Here is a 20,924-nt window from a genome sequence, read left to right on the forward strand (position 1 = left end):
TAGAGAACCCGACCTTTTATTAACCTCCCTGGTTAATACCGCGTCCGTGGGAGGTGTATAGAGATCAAGCGAAGCCGAATTCGACTAAATCGTGGATAAGCTTTGAGAAATGTTGGTCTTACGTTGGGTTTTTGGCAGACTTCATCCTTGACTAGCAAAGGCGTGCTTCTCATCTCAAGGGTCTTTTCTTATCAGTATTACCATTGAAGATTGCATTGAGTTAATAACTTCAACGATGTATCTGTGGAGGAAGACGAGAGCTTAGCCACGTGTGCTGGCTAAGTGAAGGAACAGAAAGTAGACTTTCAATATGTAGGAGTCATGGTGCTGGTTTGTTAGTGTTAAGACACATCCGACATCAATTCGGTTCATGAGGCTGAAAATAAATGCTTGGGCTTCAATTTGTCGAAAATAGCGTTTGCGGGAGATGCCATTTAATTTGTTTTAGAGAATTGATATCACAGATCAACGGACGGCTCGTGTCCTTGGCTGATCAGATCAAACGCCAAGAAGATCCACTAAACTTAGAATTTCGTGTCTTGGCTGATCAAAACTTGGGAAAGATTGAAGAGGGTGGCCGAAGCACCAAGCAGACATTAGATAAATGAGCGGAACGCAGCAGGGGTTGGAATTGATATCGAACTTGGTATCTCTCTACAGGTCGTGGCTGATTGCCTAAAGAGGCCAGCCCTCCTAAGAATATGATGATCCGAGACCAGGCGGGAAAAGGCGGGAAAATAGATTGGGTACAAGATGTTTTGAAGAGGGTTTAATGTTCAATAGTTCAATGACGTTATTCCTGATTTCATCATGCACAAAGTACAGCGGCTCTGCTCGTGTTTGGGTCGTTCTTGTTTGCCTGATGATCTTGTAAAGAGCAAAAGCAAGTTTTGGCTATTTGCCATTTGCCAGGTACGGAGGGCGGGGAGGGAGCCCAGACAGGAAAAGTAGCAGTCGTCTGTCGTCAGTAGTAACATGTTGCCATTTTTGGTCTTCCTTCTCCGTCCTTGAACAAACGAAGCACCAGACGAGGCGCTTTCCTTCTTTCCTTCGCCATGAAGAATCTAGCTGTAATTATCCCCAAAAAAACACCGGCACGGAAAAAGGTAAAATTCAACACCTCCCCAATTATTACCCCCTTTTTCATTTTTCCTCCCCTCAGCGCCTGAGTGGACCACCTAACGAGATATTAGCTCATGATTCGTTATCTCCCCTGAAAAATCACCCCTGGTCGCTCAAAATTAAAGATATTTCTGTATCGGAGTGTTTTCGATTCAATATGGCATAACTGCATAGTTACACAGTCTCACGCTTCCCGTCTTCCAATCTGCGACATCACTCACAAGTCTCACACCCCCCCTAAATCACACCCACCTTCAATTCTCCCCTCAGCCCGTTTGTTTCTCTCTCTCCCCTCTCCTCTCCTCTCCTCTCTCCCTCTCCCGCCCCCCCACAAGCTACACCCGTCTCTCGCGGCGGAATGACCACCTCTCGATCCTCGTCTCACAAGTCCCACCTCGACGACGACGGCGTGCTCTCAGACGTCCGCAACTTCGAGGACATTTCCCTCGACGATGCAGCCGCGACCGCCGCGCCCGTCCACAACAACCCGTCCGTCTCGGCCCGCCGCCCTCTCACCCGGGACAATCACCTGAAAGTCACCATCCCGAAGCAGCCCCATGCATCTCCCGTGTACCAGTCCGACGGCCACGGCGCCCACGCGGGCCAGAGAAACCTCTCGACGACACGTACCCTGACGCGAACGAGAGACGTGTCGCAGAAATTCCTCCCCCAACGTGACACTAGCTCTGGGCTAGCCAATCGAGCGAGACAGGATCCTCCGAGCCCCCAGAGTCCCGGCCGGTTATCCAATGGTCGAAGCGTTAGCGCCCATGGCTCCCTCGATCCTCCACCCCGGAGCCCTTCCTTTAGGAGGTTACCCATACAGCCGTCCTTGACGGCCCCGAATCTGCTCCCGCGGCAGAGGAGTCCTAGTCCCAACTTCCTGCTGGGGCCCAAGGATCCGAACCAGATTTTGCGTCCTAGGAGAAGCAGCTGGCAATCGAACAGGGAACGAAAGACGATATTAGAGCTCGAGAGGGAATTCGATGACGACGAAGACGACGACGATGATATCCCCGACGGCCTCATCCTCGACAACGTACCCATCTCCCCGCGGCCGACGAGCGAACGACCGAAAAGCCAGCCCCAATCCCCCTTATTATTACCCCACGGCTTGTCCCTGTCCTCCAAGGACCGTCGAAGCGTAGGGAACGGCACTCCCGCTGTGGCCACGGCCCAGGGCAGCCTCCGCTCTCCGACGTGGAAATCCGACACGGCCCTCGCCGACTGCAACGGCACCGAGCACAACTTCCCGTCCCAGTTCAACGGACAGGCCAAAGGCCGGGCCAAGAGCTGGAACATCGCCATGGCGAGCTTGAGCCCCGAGATGAAGGCGCTGACGGAGAAGCTCGAGGAGCACTCGGACGAGCTGGACGAGAAGACGCGGTCAAGCCACGAGAAGAGGCCCGCGACGTGGGACGTGTCGAGGCAGGCGTTCGATCCCGTCAACTGGAAGCCGAAGCTCCGGAAACACTCGCAGCTGCCGGAATTACCGCCCCTGCGGAGGAACAACGTCATGATCGACCCGTTACCTATTTCAAAGGAGAAGGAGGCGGTGTTGAGCCGTACGAGACCGTCGTGGCTCCCGCCCAAGGATCCGGCCGAGGAGAAGAGGCATCTACGGCAGTACAAGCAGATGATGGCACAGAGCGCTGAGGCCGATCGTCGGAAGGAAGCTACCCGCAGCGCGATAAAGACGCACCGTGACAACGCGGCCGATAATCTGATGCGGATATGGGAGGAAGAGGTGATACCCCGATGGGGACACGCCACGCGAGAACCTCGCACCCGGGAACTATGGTGGAAGGGTATCCCCCCGCGGAGCAGAGGCGTCGTGTGGTCCAAGGCCATCGGCAATGAGTTGGGTCTCTCGGAGCTTTCTTATACCGCTGCCCTGAAGCGGGCGCAGGATGCTGAGGAGCGCATCAAGGCTGATAAGGGGGATCCGGAAGATACGCGTCGCGCTGCGTGGTTCGAGGCGATACGGAAGGATGTGGCGGAGAAGACTTGGCCTGATCTGCGTATATTCCAGGAGGGAGGGCCGTTGCATGAGAGTCTGACTGACGTTCTCTCGGCGTACGCGATGTACCGCGGGGACATCGGATACGTCTCCGGCTGCAATGTAAGGTTTTTTTTTTTTTTTTTTTTTTTTTTTTTTTGTTTCTCAGTTTTCCAACAACCCGAAAAAAACACTATGCTAACACTTAAGTCCTAGTCCATCGCCGCCCTCCTCCTCCTCAACCTCCCCAACGCAACAGACACCTTCATCGCCCTCGCCAACGTCCTCAACCGCCCCATCCCCCTCAGCTTCTACGCCGGCGACCCCGGCGCCAAGTCCTCCGCCTACAACCTCGTCGTCCAAACCCTCAAGGATAAATCCCCCGCCCTCCACCAGCACATCACCTCTAAAATCCCCGACCCGGAGCCAGACGCCTACCTCTCCGGCATCTTCACGACGCTCTTCACAGCCTCGCTCGCCGTCGACGAGGCGGCCAGGCTCTGGGACGTGTATGTCTTCGAGGGGGATGCGGTGCTTATTCGCGCCGCTGTTGCGCTGATCGTGTGGGAGGAGGGCCCGCTGCTGGGCGCGGCGTCCGTGGAGGATGTTAGGGCCGTGCTTGGTGGGGGCGGGGCGAGTACGAGGCAGAAGAAGGTGTTGGGGGAGGTGGGGGCTGAGGATCGCTGGATGCAGGCTGTCCGGGAGGCGGGTAAGGCGTAGACGTTGGATATTGTCCTTCGATTATTCGATTCTTTGATGCTCTAGGGCTGCTTGGGAGTTTTCTTTCTTTTTTTTTTGTCTACGAAAGTTATCATGTGAACATTGGAAGCGATTAGAGATGGAAGCAAAAATAATTCTTTTGGTAGGCGTTCTCTTTTCTTCTTCTTCTTCTTCTCCTTAATTATACTTCTCGGTGGGCAGAGGGCAGATATAATTGAGGATGGGGGTTGGCGCTTGTCACCGAACCCGTTGATTTAGTTCTTTTCGAAAGGGGGGGTTGTGTACATACGAGCATCTTCGTCTCTGGCGGACTTGGAAATCAAATGGAATAAGGAGACCAAACATTCTTGGAAAAAGAGCGTGGCCACAGTTCCGGACAGCTTGTTTTCAGTCATGTTCAGCCATGTGTCACAGATAGGATCCAAGAACCATAGAAACCGATGAGTACAAGTACCAGAGGCATTAACTTTTTGTCTTCACATCGAGTCTATCAATGGTATGGTATCTACGTTTCTCGTACCCATAGTTTTCCCTTTTTTTTTTAAACCCACCAGCGCCCGCCGCTTAGTGCCTTTCTCTCCTCCTTGGAGCAGCACGGATAATATCGTCAACTCGGAGAAGAAGCTAGAAGCACAATCATATTAGTCCACACCATATACACCAGAATTGAAGGATACCTCGAAAAGAACTCACCTCTGCCGCCTCGCTGGCAGAAGACACAACCGCCTTCTTCAACTTGAAGCTCTCAACAACACCAAGATCCCTCATATCCGCAATACCACCACCCGGCGTCATAAGATCCAAACCGTACGTCGTTAGGCCATCGTAAATGGCCTTTCGTAGACGAGCCACGAGGTCACCAGAGTCGAGACCGGCGTTGTCAGCCAAGATGGTGGGTAGTTGCCTCAACGCAACGGCAAAGCTGGCCACGGCCAACTGCTTCTTTCCCTCGACGCGTGTTCCCGCACCCTCCACGGCCTTGGCCATGAGCATCTCAGCACACCCTCCTCCGAGAGTGGTACGAGGCTCCTTCACCGTCTGGGAGAGGACGGCAAGAGCGTCATGCAGACTCCTTTCGGCCTCGTCAAGAAGCTGGTCGGTGGCACCTCGGAGAACAATCGTGCAAGCCTGCCCCGCAGCCACACCAGAGAACTTGATCAGGGTATCCTCTCCGATAATAACCTCCTCGATCAGATCGCAGTGGCCCAACTTGACCTGATCCGGGTGGTCAAAGGTCGAGGCGATCTCGCCACCGGTAACCAGGGCAAGACGCTCGATGCCGTCGAAGTCGGCGTGCTCGATGGACATTATGCCGGCGTCGGAGAAGAGCTGCTCGGGCCAGTTGTAGATGAGTTGCCTGTTGATGAAGCAGTTGATACCGTGCGCCTTGATCTTGTCCACCTTGGCCTTCATCTTTTCCCTCTCGGCCCTCTCGAGCTCGGCGAGCTTGCCCGTCGACGACACCTTGACGCGGGCGCCGAAAATCTTGACCTTGTCCGTATCCATCGACGTGTTGGCGACGAGGATCTTCGCATTCTCCAGGCGCTTGGGCTGGTTGACGCCAATCTTCTTGTCGAGGATGAAGCCCTCGTCGAGGTACGAGTCGCTCAGCTTCCCACCAGCCTTCTTGATGATTTGGATATGGCTCAAATCGGTCTGGGCTCCGAGCCTGAGAACGGCATCGACGGCAAGTTCGGCAAAGTGCGCCCGGTCCTGGGCGAGGACCTTGGAGCTGAGGGTTGTCCTCGCGATGGAGAGCAGGTCATTCCGGAAGGCTTCGGGGTTGCGGCTGTGGTCGACGGCGGACTGTTCCAGCGCCTGCAGCGCGGCCTTGGACGCTATCCGGTATCCTTCGATGATGGTCTGGGGGTGGATCTTCTTGTCGACGAGCTTCTCGGCCTCGCGCAGGAGCTCGGCGGCCAGCACCGCTACGGACGTCGTGCCGTCGCCGACTTCGTCGTCTTGTACTTTGGAGATGTTGACAAGCACCTTCGCGGCGGCGTTGTCGAGGGCAATGGCTTTGAGGATGGTGGCACCGTCGTTTGTTACCATGATCTCGCCGGTGGAACTTTGCAAAGTGGATTGTTAATCAGGCATTCAGGGGTTTGCGGCGATGCGCGGGGGGGATAAAGGGAGAACGAGGCGGTGGACATACGCAGACTGTAGAATCTTATCCATGCCTTTGGGACCTAGAGTGCTCTTGACTAGGTCACCGACGGCAATAGCACCGACGAAGGCGGCGAGACGGGCATTCTCGCCCTTTTCTTGCGTGGTGCCCTCCTCGAAGATCTGGGTGGGACTGAAGGATGCCTATTGCAGCGACGGGTTAGTGGCGAGTATACATGATATACGGGTATAACTCTGACGGTGGAGGAGCCAAACCATTTGAACCGCTGCTAGAACTGTATACGATACGAAAGGGTAAGGGGAATGGCTGCGTGTCTCGGGGGAGTCTCGATGCGTGTGGTCGTTCGGTGAGGTTCAGAAGCTACGTGGGGTAAACTAGTTCTATTCGAATCAAACTCCTGATTTTTTTTCTTCTTGGGAGCCTGGTTGGAGGGGAAGCTTGCATCCCGCCACAGCAGAACAGTGCCTTCCAAGCTAGCAACATCAACCAAGGATTTGCCGCCACTCTTTCCTTGAGGTTCTGTCGTCCCCCCAGCTGACATAATCTTGTCTCGGTCCCACTGTCACCCTCTGCCAGGTGCCGCACTGGAGAAACGAGTTTAGAGGGCAGACACGTGCTGAGAGACACCAATTGACCTCCCACCGCCCACAACTGCAAATGGCAGGCAACCGTCAAAAAATGGAGAATTTGCCAAACTTCACCCGAGCAGGCCCCACTACGTCAAACCACACAATCTTGAAAATCTCCCATTCTATTGCCCGACCTGCCTCTAGAAGACGGATTTGTCTCGACTCGGCGAACGGCTTCTTCACCAGTATCGCTAGAATAGCGAACAATAATAGGACTCGATTTCCTTTAAGCTATTACATTGCCGGACTTGCGTATATTTGACACCCGCAACAGTTCGAGCCACCCAACCTTCGTCCAGGGGGTTTTGCGCTGCGAGACCTACCCTAGCCACCCCGCCAGCCAAATAAAAAAAATCAGAGAGAAAAGCCCACTTCCCCGCCAAGTAACCAAAACCGCCATAACAAATCACCAACCCGAGAAGAATCGCCCAGCATGGCTCCTTCTTTCGATCACCTTCGTGAGGCCGACCTCGACGAGGAGGAATTTGATGAGGATGAGATTGATATTTCCGACCTTCGCGAACGATATGAGGTTCAACTCGAGCAGGGCTACGACACCTTCGTCGTCATCGACGGCCTGCCGGCAGTCACCGAGGAGCAGAAGCCTAGGCTTATCAAGTTCCTGATGAAGAAGTTCAACGCAGTGGGGACGGCGAGGGAGGATTCCATTTTTATGCCTTTTGGAGATGATGGAAAGTCTCTAAGGTAAGTTGATCATAAGTTGAGCCGCGAGGGAAGTGGAGGATGTTTTGGGATCAAAAGGGAAAGGTGGTTGTCGAGAGCTGTGTACCTAACTTTCTGTTCTCTCCAGATTTGCCTTTGTCGAATTTTCCACTGCCAGTGAAGCCGCCGCCGCCGTTAGGCAACTCGACCAAGCGCCTCTCGACAAGAAGCACACCCTCCGAGTCAACAAGCTTACCGATATCGAGCGGTACGGACGTGAGGGCAGGATAGACGATAACTTCGTTCCCCCCGAGATCGAGGAGTTCACTCCCAAGGAGCACCTCAAATCCTTCCTCAAGGACCCTAGCGGCCGCGGTCGTGACCAGTTCGTCATGTACAGGGGCGATAATGTTGGCGTCTTCTGGAACAACGAGAAGGACACGCCAGAGAACGTCGTGGACAGGAACCACTGGACGGAGACCTTCGTGCAGTGGTCTCCCATGGGCACCTATCTTACTTCGGTCCACCAGCAAGGTGTCCAGCTCTGGGGCGGCCCGTCCTGGAAGAGTCTCCAAAAACTCCCCCATCCCTTCGTCAACCTCGTTGCCTTCTCACCCAACGAGAACTACATTGTCACCTGGTCCGCCCGCCCCATCTCCGTCCCCGACGAGGGCCATCCCGTCCTCAGCCTCGACGATGATGGCAAGAACTACGTGATCTGGGACGTCGTCACTGGAAAGCCCCTCCGTTCGTTCGCCAACCTCGACACCGCGGGCGGCGACGACCACGGCGCTGCCAAGCAGAGGAAATTCCCCTGGCCTGCCTTCAAGTGGTCGGCCGACGACAAGTACGTGGCCCGTCTCAACCAGGGCTCGTCCATCTCCGTCTACGAACTCCCGCGCATGAACCTCCTGGATAGGACGACGATCAAGATCGACGGTGTCATGGACTTTGACTGGGCGCCCTCCACCCCTCGCCGCGACGGCGTCAAGCAGTACGAGCAGCTCTTCTGCTACTGGACGCCCGAAATCGGCAGCAACCCCGCCAAGGTCGGTCTCATGAGCATCCCCTCCAAGGAGATTGTGCGCACCCTCAACCTCTTCAACGTCTCCGATGTGAAGCTGCACTGGCAATCGGACGCCACCTACCTCTGCGTCAAGGTAGACCGTCACTCCAAGTCCAAGAAGTCGCAGAACACCACGCTCGAGATCTTCCGCGTCAAGGAGAAGGGCGTCCCCGTCGAGGTCGTCGACACCATCAAGGACACCGTCATCAACTTCGCCTGGGAGCCCAAGGGTGACAGGTTCGTCATCATCACGACGACGGAACCCCCCGGCCCCACAGCGGTGCCCCCCAAGACTTCGGTCGCCTTCTTCTGCCCCGAGAAGAACAAGGGTCCCACGGCGGGCAACTTTAAGCACCTCAGGACGCTGGACAAGAAGAACAGCAACGCCATCTACTGGTCGCCCAAGGGTCGGTTTGTGGTCATTGCCACGGTGCACAACCAGCAGAGCTCCGACCTTGACTTCTTCGACCTTGATTTCGAGGGTGAGAAGCCCGAGGCGGAGAAGGACCTCACGGCTAACCTGCAACTCATGAACACTGCCGATCACTACGGTGTCACGGACGTCGAGTGGGATCCCTCGGGCCGCTTCGTCGCCACCTGGGCGTCGGCCTGGAAGCATGCGGTAAGTTTTTCTTTCACCAGGCCATTTTTTTCCGTAGCTACTTCTAATTTGGTAACTAATTCCTTTCTCTACAGATGGAAAACGGATACCACATCTACGACTTCAAGGGCGAGCAACTCCGCGAAGAAGGTCTCGAAAAGTTCAAGCAATTCGCCTGGCGCCCCCGCCCCCCCACGCTCCTCACTAAAGAAGAGCAGAAGCAGATCCGCAAGAACCTCCGCGAGTACAGCCGCGTGTTCGAGCAAGAAGACGCCGACCGCGGCGCGTCGGCCGACCTCGCCGTCGTCGAGGCGCGCCGCCGTCTCCTGGACGAGTGGCACGCCTGGCGCGAGCAGATCGAGGCCGAGGTCAAGGAGGAGCGCGAGGCCTACGGCCTGCCTCAGGATCCTGTGGCGGAGCTTCTGAAGGCCAAGGCGGCGTCTTTGGAGGGCCCTCAAGAGGAGACGTTGGTGGAGGAGATTGTGGAGGAGGTGTTGGAGGAGAGCGAAGAGATCATCAGCTAATTTTGGGGAGGTCGAGGTTGAGGTCTTGGTTTGGTCATTTTCCACTTGTGTTTATACATGATCACTTTTTTTTTCTTCTCTAAGTTTATGCGCGTCCGACAAACAAAATGAAGGAGGAGGGGGGAGGAGGCTGGTCTATCGAACAAAAACCGATGATATATGATAGGGTAGGCGTTAGAGTGGAAATGGAAACTCCCCATACAGAGGTTTGCATGATGCGAGTAGTTTTCCCTCTATGGCGAAAGTGCTATTGTTTCTTTCCACGGCGAGAGTTCGATTCTCTCTTTCTCCCTCCGTAGGGTCTTCGTCAAGGTTCGATCTTCAGCTGTAAGCCTGTGGCTCTTTTTTCAGCCATGTCCCGCCGTGCATATCTACGACTTATTCCTCGGCGATCACTGCAGAATTCATCACGAAATGCATCACCAAGCGAGAGGGGGGTGGTTTGCCTCAGCCACTCAGAAACATCCAAGAATTTGTTTTGCAAGGCCAGCCCCGCCGGACACCCCGCAACTATAATGTCTTGGAAGGGCCTTTTGGGGGCTGCTGTGCATCTTCTGGTGGCGAGCTGAGAAGGACGTGGCGTCCGTCGTTTGCTTGTGATGGCCGTCGATGTCGGTCACCAGCACCACCAGGCACCAAGGAGAGCGGGTGTGTAGGCGTCTAAGTTTATAAAACTTCGAAACGTTAGAACCACGACGCAAAAACACAAAAACAATGAAAGAAAAAGGAAAAGTGTGAAGTAAAGTAGATGTGACAGGTTGACACCTGTGTCCGGCCGTCACTGGTGGAGGCCCGATGCCGGCCCGGCAGATTGTGGACGCGGGTGGTTTGAATCTCGCTGTGAGTTTTTTTTTCCTTTTCGAGATCCGGCCGAGAAAAAGCATAAGTCCGCCAAGGGCGAATGTTACGCCACGACGAGTTTATATTGGAAGGTTGGCATGTCTGAACCTTTGGTCGACTTCCAACACGTCCACATGTCAAAACACTTGCTTGAATTCTAAACCTCGGCCACCCCCTTCTTTCGCCTCCCCCTTGATTTACAGGTATCTTTTCTTGGTTTGGAAGAGGAGATGGGCATGTTTATGGAGAGAGGGGAACACAGCTTTTTTTTCTCTCGGGTACCTGGAAGGGAGTGGGAGAGCGGGTGCTGTTGCAGGTACCTCCTTTAGGTTCATGTACGTTCTGTTGGGGCCCCGCATGTAAATTTGTTGGGACACGCCCCCCGCCAAGACCCTCACTTTTTTTTTCTCTTCATTTTTCTTTTTGTTCTCTTATTTTTCTTTTCCCGCCCTGTTTTTAATGTCACTCTGGCTATAATAGCTGAGTTGGTTGGCCCTTGTTTGGTCCCATCGTCGCGTATCAATCTCAACCTCACCAATTTTTTCAAACAGTGACGTGACAGCTCTGGCCTAGACAAGGGCAGAAGAGGAAGTAAAGAGAAAAAAGTTCACTGCTCTTCCCGAGAGAATCGTCCCACAAGTGCAGTCCAAGACGATCCAAGGGATCAATTGAGTTTGGAATGGCGAGATGTTGAAGGGCGGTGAGATTTTTCTTGCAGATCTTGAGGAGATCTCGGGATGGCTTCAAAACATGGCTTGCAAGTCCTTGTAAGAACAAGGAGGGCAAGGGAGGAAGAAAAACCCGATTGTTGGATTGGTGAATGGGATTGTTTGAACTTGTTGGTTCTCTACGCAGGCTTTACGCTGCAGTTAAGTAGAGTACGCGAGTATTGCGGTCTGAGCTGGCATTAGTTTGATGCGAGTCATCCCGAAAAGACAGGATTAAACCCGCTCGGAGTTCGAAAGGCGGTAGATTATCGATGAACCGCAAGTGTGCCTTGATCCCCCATTTTTCGAAGTAAGAAAACCGAGTCTCCTGTCTTGGTCTTTGAACTGAAAGATGGGACGATCCGGAAACTCTGGCAGTAAGCTAACGCGAAGATCTCCAAAAGGTCGCATCTCCACATCGAGATCACGGTATTGACGTTGGATTTTGGGGGGATTTGGGGGGGGAGGGAACCGGGCATCGGGGATCTCTCGTGCTCTCGTGGCGTCGAGGAAGTTGGTATCCAAGCTATCGCCGAACCGAAGCCAAATCGGGTCAGAGTCCCGTAATAAGTGGGTTTAAGCGTACCTTTGACATGTTTGAGAAGGGAGGATGCTGGACTGCCACCTCCGCGGGAGGCCTGCGTGCAACCTAGATATACACTACATACTTGTGACTACATACTTGTAGCCCAGCGTAGTAGTATACGGCAGTGTTGCGCACTTACTTATTGCTATCGTTCGTATCCATCAATGATCAATACTTCGAATGAAGCATGTGGAGCGACACAGGAAGACCGAGAACCAGATAAAGTGAGCTGAGAGCGGATGAGCGTCTCCGGACGTATCAGTATCGATACCGCGTAGCCTAGCCCCGAAGCGATCAACGGGCCACTTTCCTTCCTACTTCCTACTTCGTAAGTACTCATCGAGCTCGCAGACCGAGTTGAAGATGCCGGAGCCAAAGTGCAATTGAGGTTGCTTGGAGAGCGATGAGTGGTGAGGGTACTTCGCGGGAAGTAAAGTCACAGTGGACTTGGATGATAGATCAACCCCTCCCCCCACATGCCCCAACAAAGTTTGGATGCGGCGATTTGGATTGGAAGCTGGAACCTGTGCCCCTGGAAATCAAATACTGGGAAGAGTGGAAAGGGCACTGGACTGAACCAACATTGACCTTTCCAGGGGGAGAATTCGACATCTCAATGCAAATTCGCATCCCAAGTCCAGCGAGCGCAGATACAAAGTTGAGGTATCTTCTCCGATTCTCTGACCACCTTCGACCTTCGGTTGCCGAGTCCAGCCAGGGAAGCAAGTCTCATTGAGCCATTGACCATTCATCGTAGTGTAGATCCCCGTATGGCACGTCGTCTCTCGCTCTCCACCTCTCCCCCAACCCCAACCCAACCATATAAGTGGAAAGTGGAAATATTTGTTCGGATGGCCCCGCCAACGAGGTAGACAGTACTAGCCCGGAGACTTTGACTCTTGGCCAAAACTTTGTATCCAATACTCCGCTGTGGAGGACCCTAAAACAACTTGCCGCAAACTAGAGCAAGAAAAAAAAAAAAAAACGAGGACAAAAAAAAAAGTTCGGAGAAAGGGCATTAAAACACTAAGAAAAAAAGGAGACCAAAAAAAAAGAGGACCCCTTCATGAAGACCAGCCAAGGAAACCGGCAACGGGGCCCCCGAATAAGAACAAATCAACGACAGGACAATTACCATTTGCCCATTTGCCCATCTGCCCCTGCTCTTACCCTCTTCGCCGCTCAAGTTCTCAACTCTTTGGCTGGATCCACTGAACAAGCGCTCAAGTCCGAAAGTTCTTCTTTCACGTGGTAAAAGGACACAAGAAGAAACGCAGCAAGGAAGGCGCAGGCTGACTGGATCTGAGAAGGACCAAAAGAAAAAAAGTCACCAGAGGCAAAAAAGTAACAAAAAATCTTGCCGCCCTGCACAGGTTAGTGTAAATAAACCCATTTCCCCAGTCTCTTTTATCCTCCTTCTCCTCCACCCCCGACCACCTCGGTCTTCCCTTTTTTATTTCTTAGGTCCTCCTCTTTCCCTCCCACACCTCTGCTTCCCTCTCCCGGACGGATCCAATTGGGATCGGTCTTTGTTTCTTTCCTGCCTCTCCTCCCGAGACTCTATATCCTTCTCTTCTCTTCACCAAGAGATCCTTTTCTCTTCCTCTTCTTTCCTCTCAGCCCCTAACCCATTGGAACCGTAGCTCTTTCGCTCGCGGTCCTCTTCCCCCCTTCAAAATGGCCTCCACCGCCGTCGCCGACTCGCAGTCGGCTACCCGCCGCGGAGTCTCCCGCCTCGACTCCGAATACTCATCGCCCTCCACAGCCGTCGCATCGCCCCTCGACTCCCCTAGGCCCTCGGCCTCCTCCACCTCCCTCTCCTCTCTCGCCTCCGAAGCCGTCATCGAGAGCAAGGACCTCGGCGTCCTCCTCGACACCTACGGCAACCCCTTCGAGCCCCCGGACTTCACCATCAAGGACATCCGCGACGCCATCCCCGCCCACTGCTTCGAGCGGTCCGCCCTCAAGGGCTACTTGTACATCGCCCGCGACTTGCTCTGCCTCGCCACGACGTTTTACGTCTTCCACAACTATGTGACCGCCGAGAACATCCCCTCGATGCCCGCCCGCGCTGGTCTCTGGGCGCTGTACACCGTGCTCCAGGGCTTCTTCGGCACCGGCATCTGGGTCCTCGCCCATGAGTGCGGTCACCAGGCCTTCTCCACCTCCAGGACCATCAACAACGTCACGGGCTGGTTCCTCCACTCGGCCCTCCTCGTCCCTTACTACTCGTGGCAGCTGTCCCACTCGGCCCATCACAAGGCCACCGGAAACCTCGAGCGCGACATGGTCTTCGTGCCCCGCACCCGCGAGCAGCAGGCTACCCGCCTCGGCAAGATGGCCCACGAGCTCGGCGAGCTCACCGAGGAGACCCCCATCTACTCCCTCATCATGCTCATCGCTCAGCAGCTCTTCGGCTGGCCCAACTACCTCCTCACCAACGTCACCGGCCACAACTTCCATGAGCGCCAGCGCGAGGGTAGGGGTAAGGGAAAGAGCAACGGTCTTTTCGGCGGTGTTAACCACTTCGATCCCCGAAGCCCGATTTATGACAACAAGCACGCTGGTCGTATCATCATGAGCGATATTGGTATCCTCATTACCAGCACCATCCTGTACTACCTCGGCAACCGCTTCGGATGGACCAACATGCTTGTGTGGTACTTTATCCCCTACCTCTGGGTGAACCACTGGCTCGGTAAGTTTTCCTCGAGAAGAAAAGGATGAAACAAATAAGAAAGAAAGAAAAAGAAGAAGAAAAAATCCGCTAACTCGTTGACAGTCGCCATCACCTACCTCCAGCACACCGACCCCTCCCTCCCCCACTACCACTCCGAAGAATGGAACTTCGTCCGCGGCGCCGCCGCCACCATCGACCGCGAGATGGGCTTCATCGGCCGCTCGCTCTTCCACGGCATCATCGAGACCCACGTTCTCCACCACTACGTCTCCACCATCCCCTTCTACAACGCCGACGAGGCCACCGAGGCCATCAAGAAGGTCATGGGCAAGCACTACCGCTCCGACACCAAGGACGGGGCCTGGGGCTTCCTGCGCGCCATGTACAGGTCCGCCAGGTCGTGCCAGTGGGTCGAGCCCAGCGTCGGCGCCAAGGGGGCCGGCAAGAAGATTTTGTTCTTTAGGAATAGGAATGGGATTGGGCCTAGGCCGTTGAATGCGGAGGAGTATAGGACGATGAAGCAGTCCAAATAGAGAGAGGGAGAAGAAATGACGGGTTGGAAATTTTTAATGGGGAAATGAATGAAAAAAGAATGAGAGCGGTTTGATTTGTTTCTGTTCCGCTTAGATCTTTTTTTTGGTTTCCATAGAACGAAAATGATTTTGACCGGGAGCCTAGAATGTTGGAAGGAGGAATGAAAATGCATGACCAAATGACCACAGAGAGAGGGAAGAGAAGAGAGGGACAGAGATTGAAAGGAAGGTCCCCCAATCCATCTAGTCCTATTTATAATTGATAGACCATCTCTTTTTTGCAATGTTTGTTTCTTGTCTTGCCAGTTTGTTTTTCTATTTCGATTGTTTTGGATCTCACGCACTTGGTAGAGAAGAGAGATGAAGAGACGAAACGAACATGGTTCCATTCATGATATAGAAATAAATTAAACTGATGACTTGCCAAAACAGATGAAGGTGGGGGAAAAGAAGGAAAACATAGGATCTGGAGCAGAAAAGGAAATGTGATGTGACAGATGAGAGAGTGGTAGTGTGTGTCGTGTGAGAGGTGAGAGGTCATTTCATACCCCTCAGTTCTTGTGTCTGGTTTCTGTTCCTGTTCCTGTTTCTGTTTCTGAACCAGCCCGACGCTTTCCGCGCTTTGTTTAGTGAGTGTCACCGAGCGTCCTCTTCCCAACAGGGAACGATCAGGAACACAAGAAGGGAAGGATACATAAAAGGGGAGATGCGAGATCAGGGCTTGACGTTTCCCAAGGTTTGTGTCTGCCTGTGTGTTCCCATCTTGAAAGGATAGATCACACGGAGGAGAGTGGTGGAATGACATGAGGGCGAGAGCGCGAAGGAGGGGTTGTCGTGATCTCCGAGACCCCGTCCCGTTTAGGGAAATGGCACAGATTCAGTTCCCAGGGTCCAATTCCAATGTCCCAGATGCCATAAATAATGGCAATGGATCTTTGTCGGAAACTATTCTCGTGACGGGGATAATAATAGTAAAATGATGGGAGTGAAAAGGCTCAAACACGAAGAATACGAAGTATGCGGAAAAATAACATCAATACTCGTACTGGGCAGACCCAAGGTGAGGTAAACCCCTCCGGATCTCTCGGGTCGCCCATCCACACCGTCCCCGAACTCCTGCAGGCTCCACGTTTTGAGGGGCCCCTTTCCTAGACCCAGGGAAAGAGGTAGGAAGGACATATGTCTTCGGCTCGTTTCCTGTCAAACAAGACACTGTTACTATAAGGGCGAGCCTTCGCTCCGGGGGAGAGTATCTGAAGTCAAATATGTCTTGATAGAAGTGTGAGACAGTAGACGCGTATATGTTTATATATAACTAGCCAAAACAAGACCCGAACAAGCCCAGAAAATGAAAATACAGTTCCAAATTTGACCATGTAGATTCTCGACAATATAAAAGAACTGTGGAAGGAAGAAAACGAGTGCGTACAAAACCAACATATTCAACATCCAAGACAAGCTGTACCAGAGAAACAAAACTTGCAACTCTTTCTACATCAACTCATGCCCTCACAGGCTCATAATACTCCTTAAACCGGTCCGCTGAATCCCACCGAACCTGATACACCACATTCCAGCAGACCAGCAACAACATGGGGAACCGCACAGTCCAGAACGCGAGGTATCCGTCCGGCAGCGGTCCGATCGACCGCTTGAGCGACTCCGGCATGTCCTCGTAGTGGTTCTTCTTGTTGCGCAGCGCCCGCAGGAGGTCCAGCATCCTCGACCCCGTGTACTTGCGCTGCTTGCCGAGCGAGTCGATGAAGTCGCGCGGCAGGTTCCGGAGAAAGTCGCCGTTCGTGATGACGTCGGGGGCGTGCGCCTCGAGCTCCTGCAGCGCTGCGCTAGGTGGGTCGCGTGGCTCTTTCTCGAAGTGGTCCGACACGTCGCAGAGGAACTGGAGTCGAGTCTTGGCCGACCAGAAGAACGGGTGCGCCATGACCTCGCGTGCCGTCGGTCGCAGCTTGGGATCCGCGTGGAGCATGGAGCCGATGAGATCCTTGGCCTCGTAAGCGAAGTCGCCAAGGGAATCCAGCGCGTCGAGACTGTAGTTGCCCTTGCGGATGTTGACCTCGCGCATGTACCTATCGCCGCAGTCGAAGGGATGGCATCCGTTGGTGAGCACGTAGAAAAAGACCAGGCCGAGACTGAAAATGTCGATGGACCGAGTGGCCCGGCTCTTGGGCATCATGTCGTGGCCAACAAGGACGGAACCGGAACCGCTGTGGGTGCTGGCGTCTATGACAGAGCCGTCATCATCGATCAGGAGCTCCGGCGCTCGCCAGCCCGATGTACCGGCCGCACGACCCGTCGTGGCTCCGAAGGACGATTGGCCACCCTCGAGTTTCTTGCACAGACCAAAGTCGGACACGAGGAGCCTTGGTCGGCCATCCTTGGCCATGTTGACGAGAATGTTTTGGGGCTTGAGGTCGCGGTGAACAATCCGGAGGCTGTGTAGATGGCTGATGCCATTGGTGATCTGAAGAAGCACACCGGGAAGATCCTTCTTTCCGGCCTGGGCGAGTTCTGGATACATGTGAGGTTTCTCCACCACATCGGCGAGGGATGCGGCGCACCGCTCCAAGGCGATGTAGAGGAACCCGTCTCGGACTTGCTGCGCGAAGTAGCGAATGACGTTGGGATGGTCGTCGCTCTCCCGGAGCAACCTGGTCTCCTGCGACGCGATATCGTAAAACTGAATCAACATGCGCTTGACGGCGACAACGCGACCGTCGAATTTGCCCGAAAACACAAGCGTCCCGTTGCTGCCCGTGCCCAACTGCTCGTTCATGTCGACTTCAATGTTACCCATCCGGATGATGGGACCGGCCACCGACTGCATATCATCGGGAAGCGTGTGTACGTCCGGTTCCAGCTTACCGGGTTCTCGAAGCCGAATAACCTTGTCGACTGCGTCCTCGACAGCAGTCATAGGATCCTGGCGCGACTCCGAGTCCTCCCTCTTCTTTTCCTTCTTTCGGTGCTTGACACCTCCACGCCTACCACGGTGAGACTTTTTCTTCTCCTTTTCTTTTTCCTTTTCTCCTTCCTTGTCGCCGACCATAGCGTCGGCCTCCTGGGTTTCTGGTTGGGCAACTGGCTGGACGGGGTCTGCCTTGACAGCAACGGCAGGGGGGTCGGCCGGGGCTGCTTGGTCAGGCGCGATATTGGCAGGCTCCTGTATTACTTCTTCGACCGCCACAGGGTCATCGTTAGAGGGTAGGGCTGCGGTGTCCGAAGGAGCAGGCTCGCCACCCGGTTGAAGCTTCTCATCATCGCCTACGGGGTCTGTAGGATTCTCCGGCGTTCCGGGCGGTGTGGGCTGCTGAAGCTGCTCAGATTCCCTAGGCTCCTCAATCTCGGGACCTTCGCCCGACGGCTTATCCTCCGACTCCGAATCCGAGTCGTTGTCAAGAGCCGCCATTCGCCCAGGGAGGAAGCCCGACTCGACCCAGTACCTCTTGCTCGCCAGACGTCGACATTGCCGTCGCAGCTCCTTTTGGTAAACGATAATGAGAATGACAAAGATGGGGATCCAGACCTCGTTCATCACCCAGGCCATGAGCTTATCAATGGCGGCTTGTCGGAAGGTCTTGACCCTAGAGCCAATGGTGGGCGGGAAATCAGGCTCGTCTATCAGCTGGGGAAGAACGGATTCATTCTCCGTATCGATTATGGGGGGTGCTGGAAGGGTCGGCGGCTGATACTTTCCTGGCGAGTCACCCACGTCGCCCACCATATCGAGGCGGTGAGTGCCTACCAAGGCGCTGGAGTACTGTTCAGGGGTCAGGCCGTCGATGGACTGCCGAAGCTGCCACCACTCAGGTCGCTCAATCTTGGCCGTCGGAGCAGTGACGATGAGAGGATACGACTGTCCTGACAAGGCGTACCAGCCACCGTCTTCGGTGCGGTTGAGGAAGACGTTGTTACGTCGTTCGTAAACCGCGTTGGCATCGTGGGCTGGCGGGGGAGGCTGGGGTAAGATGATGAGTTCCGGATTCGGGTCGGCGTCTTCGAGACCGGAAGCGCGTGGTCGGCACACGTCAAACACCCGAGCGACGGGGGTAGGAAATTGGTTCTTGAGCAGCGGCCTCATAGTGCCGTCGTTCTCGATACCGAGTGGCCCGTTCTTCCTGTCGTTGGAGAAGGCAAAAACGGTACCGTCATGTTTCGTGGTAAGGTACCACTGGTCCAGCGGCACGTTGTACTGCTGGAGGAGATCGTGATCGTAGGTGTTGAGGACCCATTCGGCGTACTTGAGGGTCGCAATTGGTCGGCCGTCTCGGCGCTGGATGCCAACAGTATACTCGGTCCGGCCGAGAGTGATGGTGCCCATGGAGCTGCACTCTTCCTGCTCGTAAATGGCGTTGGGACGGAAGCAGCTATCGGCGTCGTTGATCTGAGCGCCGCTGGTGCCGAACCATTTGAGGACGCGGCCGGTAGCGGCATCGAGCGTCATCATGGCCGTCTTCTTCTCGCCCAGGTAGGCGACGGGAGGGTCTTCGATTGCGTGCGGGGCTAGTTCCTCAACGAGCTTCTTCATGGTGAGGCCCGTCTTCACGAGGGTGGGTTCCGGAGCAGCCGGAATCCAAATATACAGGTTTCCGTCCCTGCTGGGCTCAACAGCCCAGATATAGTGGTCGACGGGGTGGAAGTCGTCATCGAGGGCAGAGGTGTTTGCGCGATGATGGTTTGTCTCAATCATCGGCTGCTCCACTTCGAGATGCCATCGCTTCTGACCAGTCTTGCGGTCGGAGGCGTAGAGATCTCCATCGACGGTCGCCAAAAGAACAAAGTCTTCCACTTCCCAGTCCGCAAGACTCCGCGCATTCTGCGGCGAAGCGAGCCCAGAGCCAGAGGCAGCAGCCGAGGCGCTGGGTCGGAGTCCTGCGGGCGGTGCTCGAACGGACTGAGCCGGAGCCAAAGTCGCGATGGCGCTCGCATCATTAGGAATAACCAGATTTTGGTAGGGGTGTTCATTGTTGTTGTTGCTGTTTTCGTTTCGTTTGCCGTGATGTTGGTAGTATTGAGGAGAGGCGGACTCGACCGTCCTCTTACGGCGGGGGTTCGGGTTCGACTTGATGGAACCAGGCTGGATCACGGGGTGGGGATGAGCCCAATCGTTGAGGGCGTCGTCAAGTTCGTCAGCAGCGACTTGTCGGTTAATCTGAGCCAGGGGCTCTATGGTTCGGGTTTGAGGGTTGTGAGCTTCGGCTTGGTGTTGATTGTTCTGGGCGGCGTCGGCGACGTTTGCACAGGAAGCCAGGAAGAGGGCTGCACAGGCGAGCACGAATTTCTTGCGCTGGGCACCACCTCCCCCATGGCGACCGTCGCCGGGTGGCCGTCGCGGCATGGTTTTGGGGGGGCGTGGAAAGATGAAGCTCGGGCGATTACATGAAGGCGTTAGCTAGCGAGGGTCGGCGGGAATTGATTCCCCAAGGAGAGGGTCCGATCATTCGAGTTAGGCCAGGTGGACAATGGGACCAGATCGAAGTCGAGGTCGAGATCGTGATGGGAGTCGGGCGTTGGGTCGTAGGAGGTTGTTGTGTGCTGTTGGGTCAGACAGAGTCTAGGGTTAATAGGTCTCAATGACAACAAAGTAGCGCCCTCTTCTCGACGGGTTGAAGAAAAAAGAATGCAGGAACAAATCGAGCGGGACGCGTGGGAATAAGAGAAGGAAGAAAAAAATGACAATAAGAATTGTTCGCTATTCACTTTTCGAGTGTACCCCAATCTCCTCTGTTGCAGAGCAAGAAGATGGATGGCTGGCCTGGACCGAGATGGCTGGGGACATCGAACATATGAAGGGCTCCTTCCCTGGACGGCACGGGAAGGAACGCAATGAAGGGGGGTGCGGATTCTTTACTGGATCGGACCAGAGTCAATGAGAATGTCTCCACGGGCGTGCACAAAGTGGTGAGCTTGGCCCTTGCCTTGGCTCCTTCCCTCCCTTTTCTCGACCGACCGTCACTCGTGTACCTTGGTACCCTTGACGTACCGTCCGTTTCGTCCACATGTGAGATACGAAGTACTTAGTTGTCTACTTTTGCCTACAGTAAGGAACTTGGGATGTGCTACTGTGGATATTGGTACTTTCGTACTTCAGACTGCTTTTGTCAGACCACC

At 54.5% G+C, this 20,924-nt stretch overlaps 4 protein-coding genes and 1 pseudogene across 4 annotated transcripts; 3 read left to right on the plus strand and 2 right to left on the minus strand.

Annotated features, from left to right (window-relative positions):
- Window positions 1–1,480: 1,480 nt before the first annotated feature.
- Window positions 1,481–3,841, plus strand: SAPIO_CDS0640 (uncharacterized protein; the record flags this gene model as incomplete). The annotated part of the gene is made up of 2 exons (XM_016783370.1): window positions 1,481–3,244; window positions 3,338–3,841. The coding sequence occupies 2 exons, from the start codon at window positions 1,481–1,483 to the stop codon at window positions 3,839–3,841; spliced, it is 2,268 nt and encodes a 755-aa protein (XP_016646136.1).
- A 564-nt stretch (window positions 3,842–4,405) lies between these two features.
- Window positions 4,406–6,226, minus strand: SAPIO_CDS0641 (putative T-complex protein 1 subunit beta; the record flags this gene model as incomplete). Its single annotated transcript, XM_016783371.1, has 4 exons — window positions 4,406–4,465; window positions 4,535–5,909; window positions 5,997–6,151; window positions 6,224–6,226. The coding sequence occupies 4 exons, from the start codon at window positions 6,224–6,226 to the stop codon at window positions 4,406–4,408; spliced, it is 1,593 nt and encodes a 530-aa protein (XP_016646137.1).
- Window positions 6,227–7,031: 805 nt separating this feature from the next.
- Window positions 7,032–9,452, plus strand: SAPIO_CDS0642 (Eukaryotic translation initiation factor 3 subunit B; the record flags this gene model as incomplete). The annotated part of the gene is made up of 3 exons (XM_016783372.1): window positions 7,032–7,303; window positions 7,410–8,949; window positions 9,024–9,452. 3 exons carry the CDS (start codon window positions 7,032–7,034, stop codon window positions 9,450–9,452), a joined length of 2,241 nt encoding a protein of 746 aa, XP_016646138.1.
- A 3,810-nt stretch (window positions 9,453–13,262) lies between these two features.
- On the plus strand, window positions 13,263–14,798 carry SAPIO_CDS0643 (Uncharacterized protein; the record flags this gene model as incomplete). Its single annotated transcript, XM_016783373.1, has 2 exons — window positions 13,263–14,283; window positions 14,368–14,798. The coding sequence occupies 2 exons, from the start codon at window positions 13,263–13,265 to the stop codon at window positions 14,796–14,798; spliced, it is 1,452 nt and encodes a 483-aa protein (XP_016646139.1).
- Window positions 14,799–16,299: 1,501 nt separating this feature from the next.
- On the minus strand, window positions 16,300–20,151 carry SAPIO_CDS0644 (annotated as a pseudogene; the record flags this gene model as incomplete).
- Window positions 20,152–20,924: the final 773 nt, after the last annotated feature.

The sequence above is a fragment of the Scedosporium apiospermum genome (genome assembly GCF_000732125.1).
Source record: "Scedosporium apiospermum strain IHEM 14462 chromosome Unknown SEQ_SAPIO_0033, whole genome shotgun sequence".
Classification (NCBI taxonomy): domain Eukaryota; kingdom Fungi; phylum Ascomycota; class Sordariomycetes; order Microascales; family Microascaceae; genus Scedosporium; species Scedosporium apiospermum.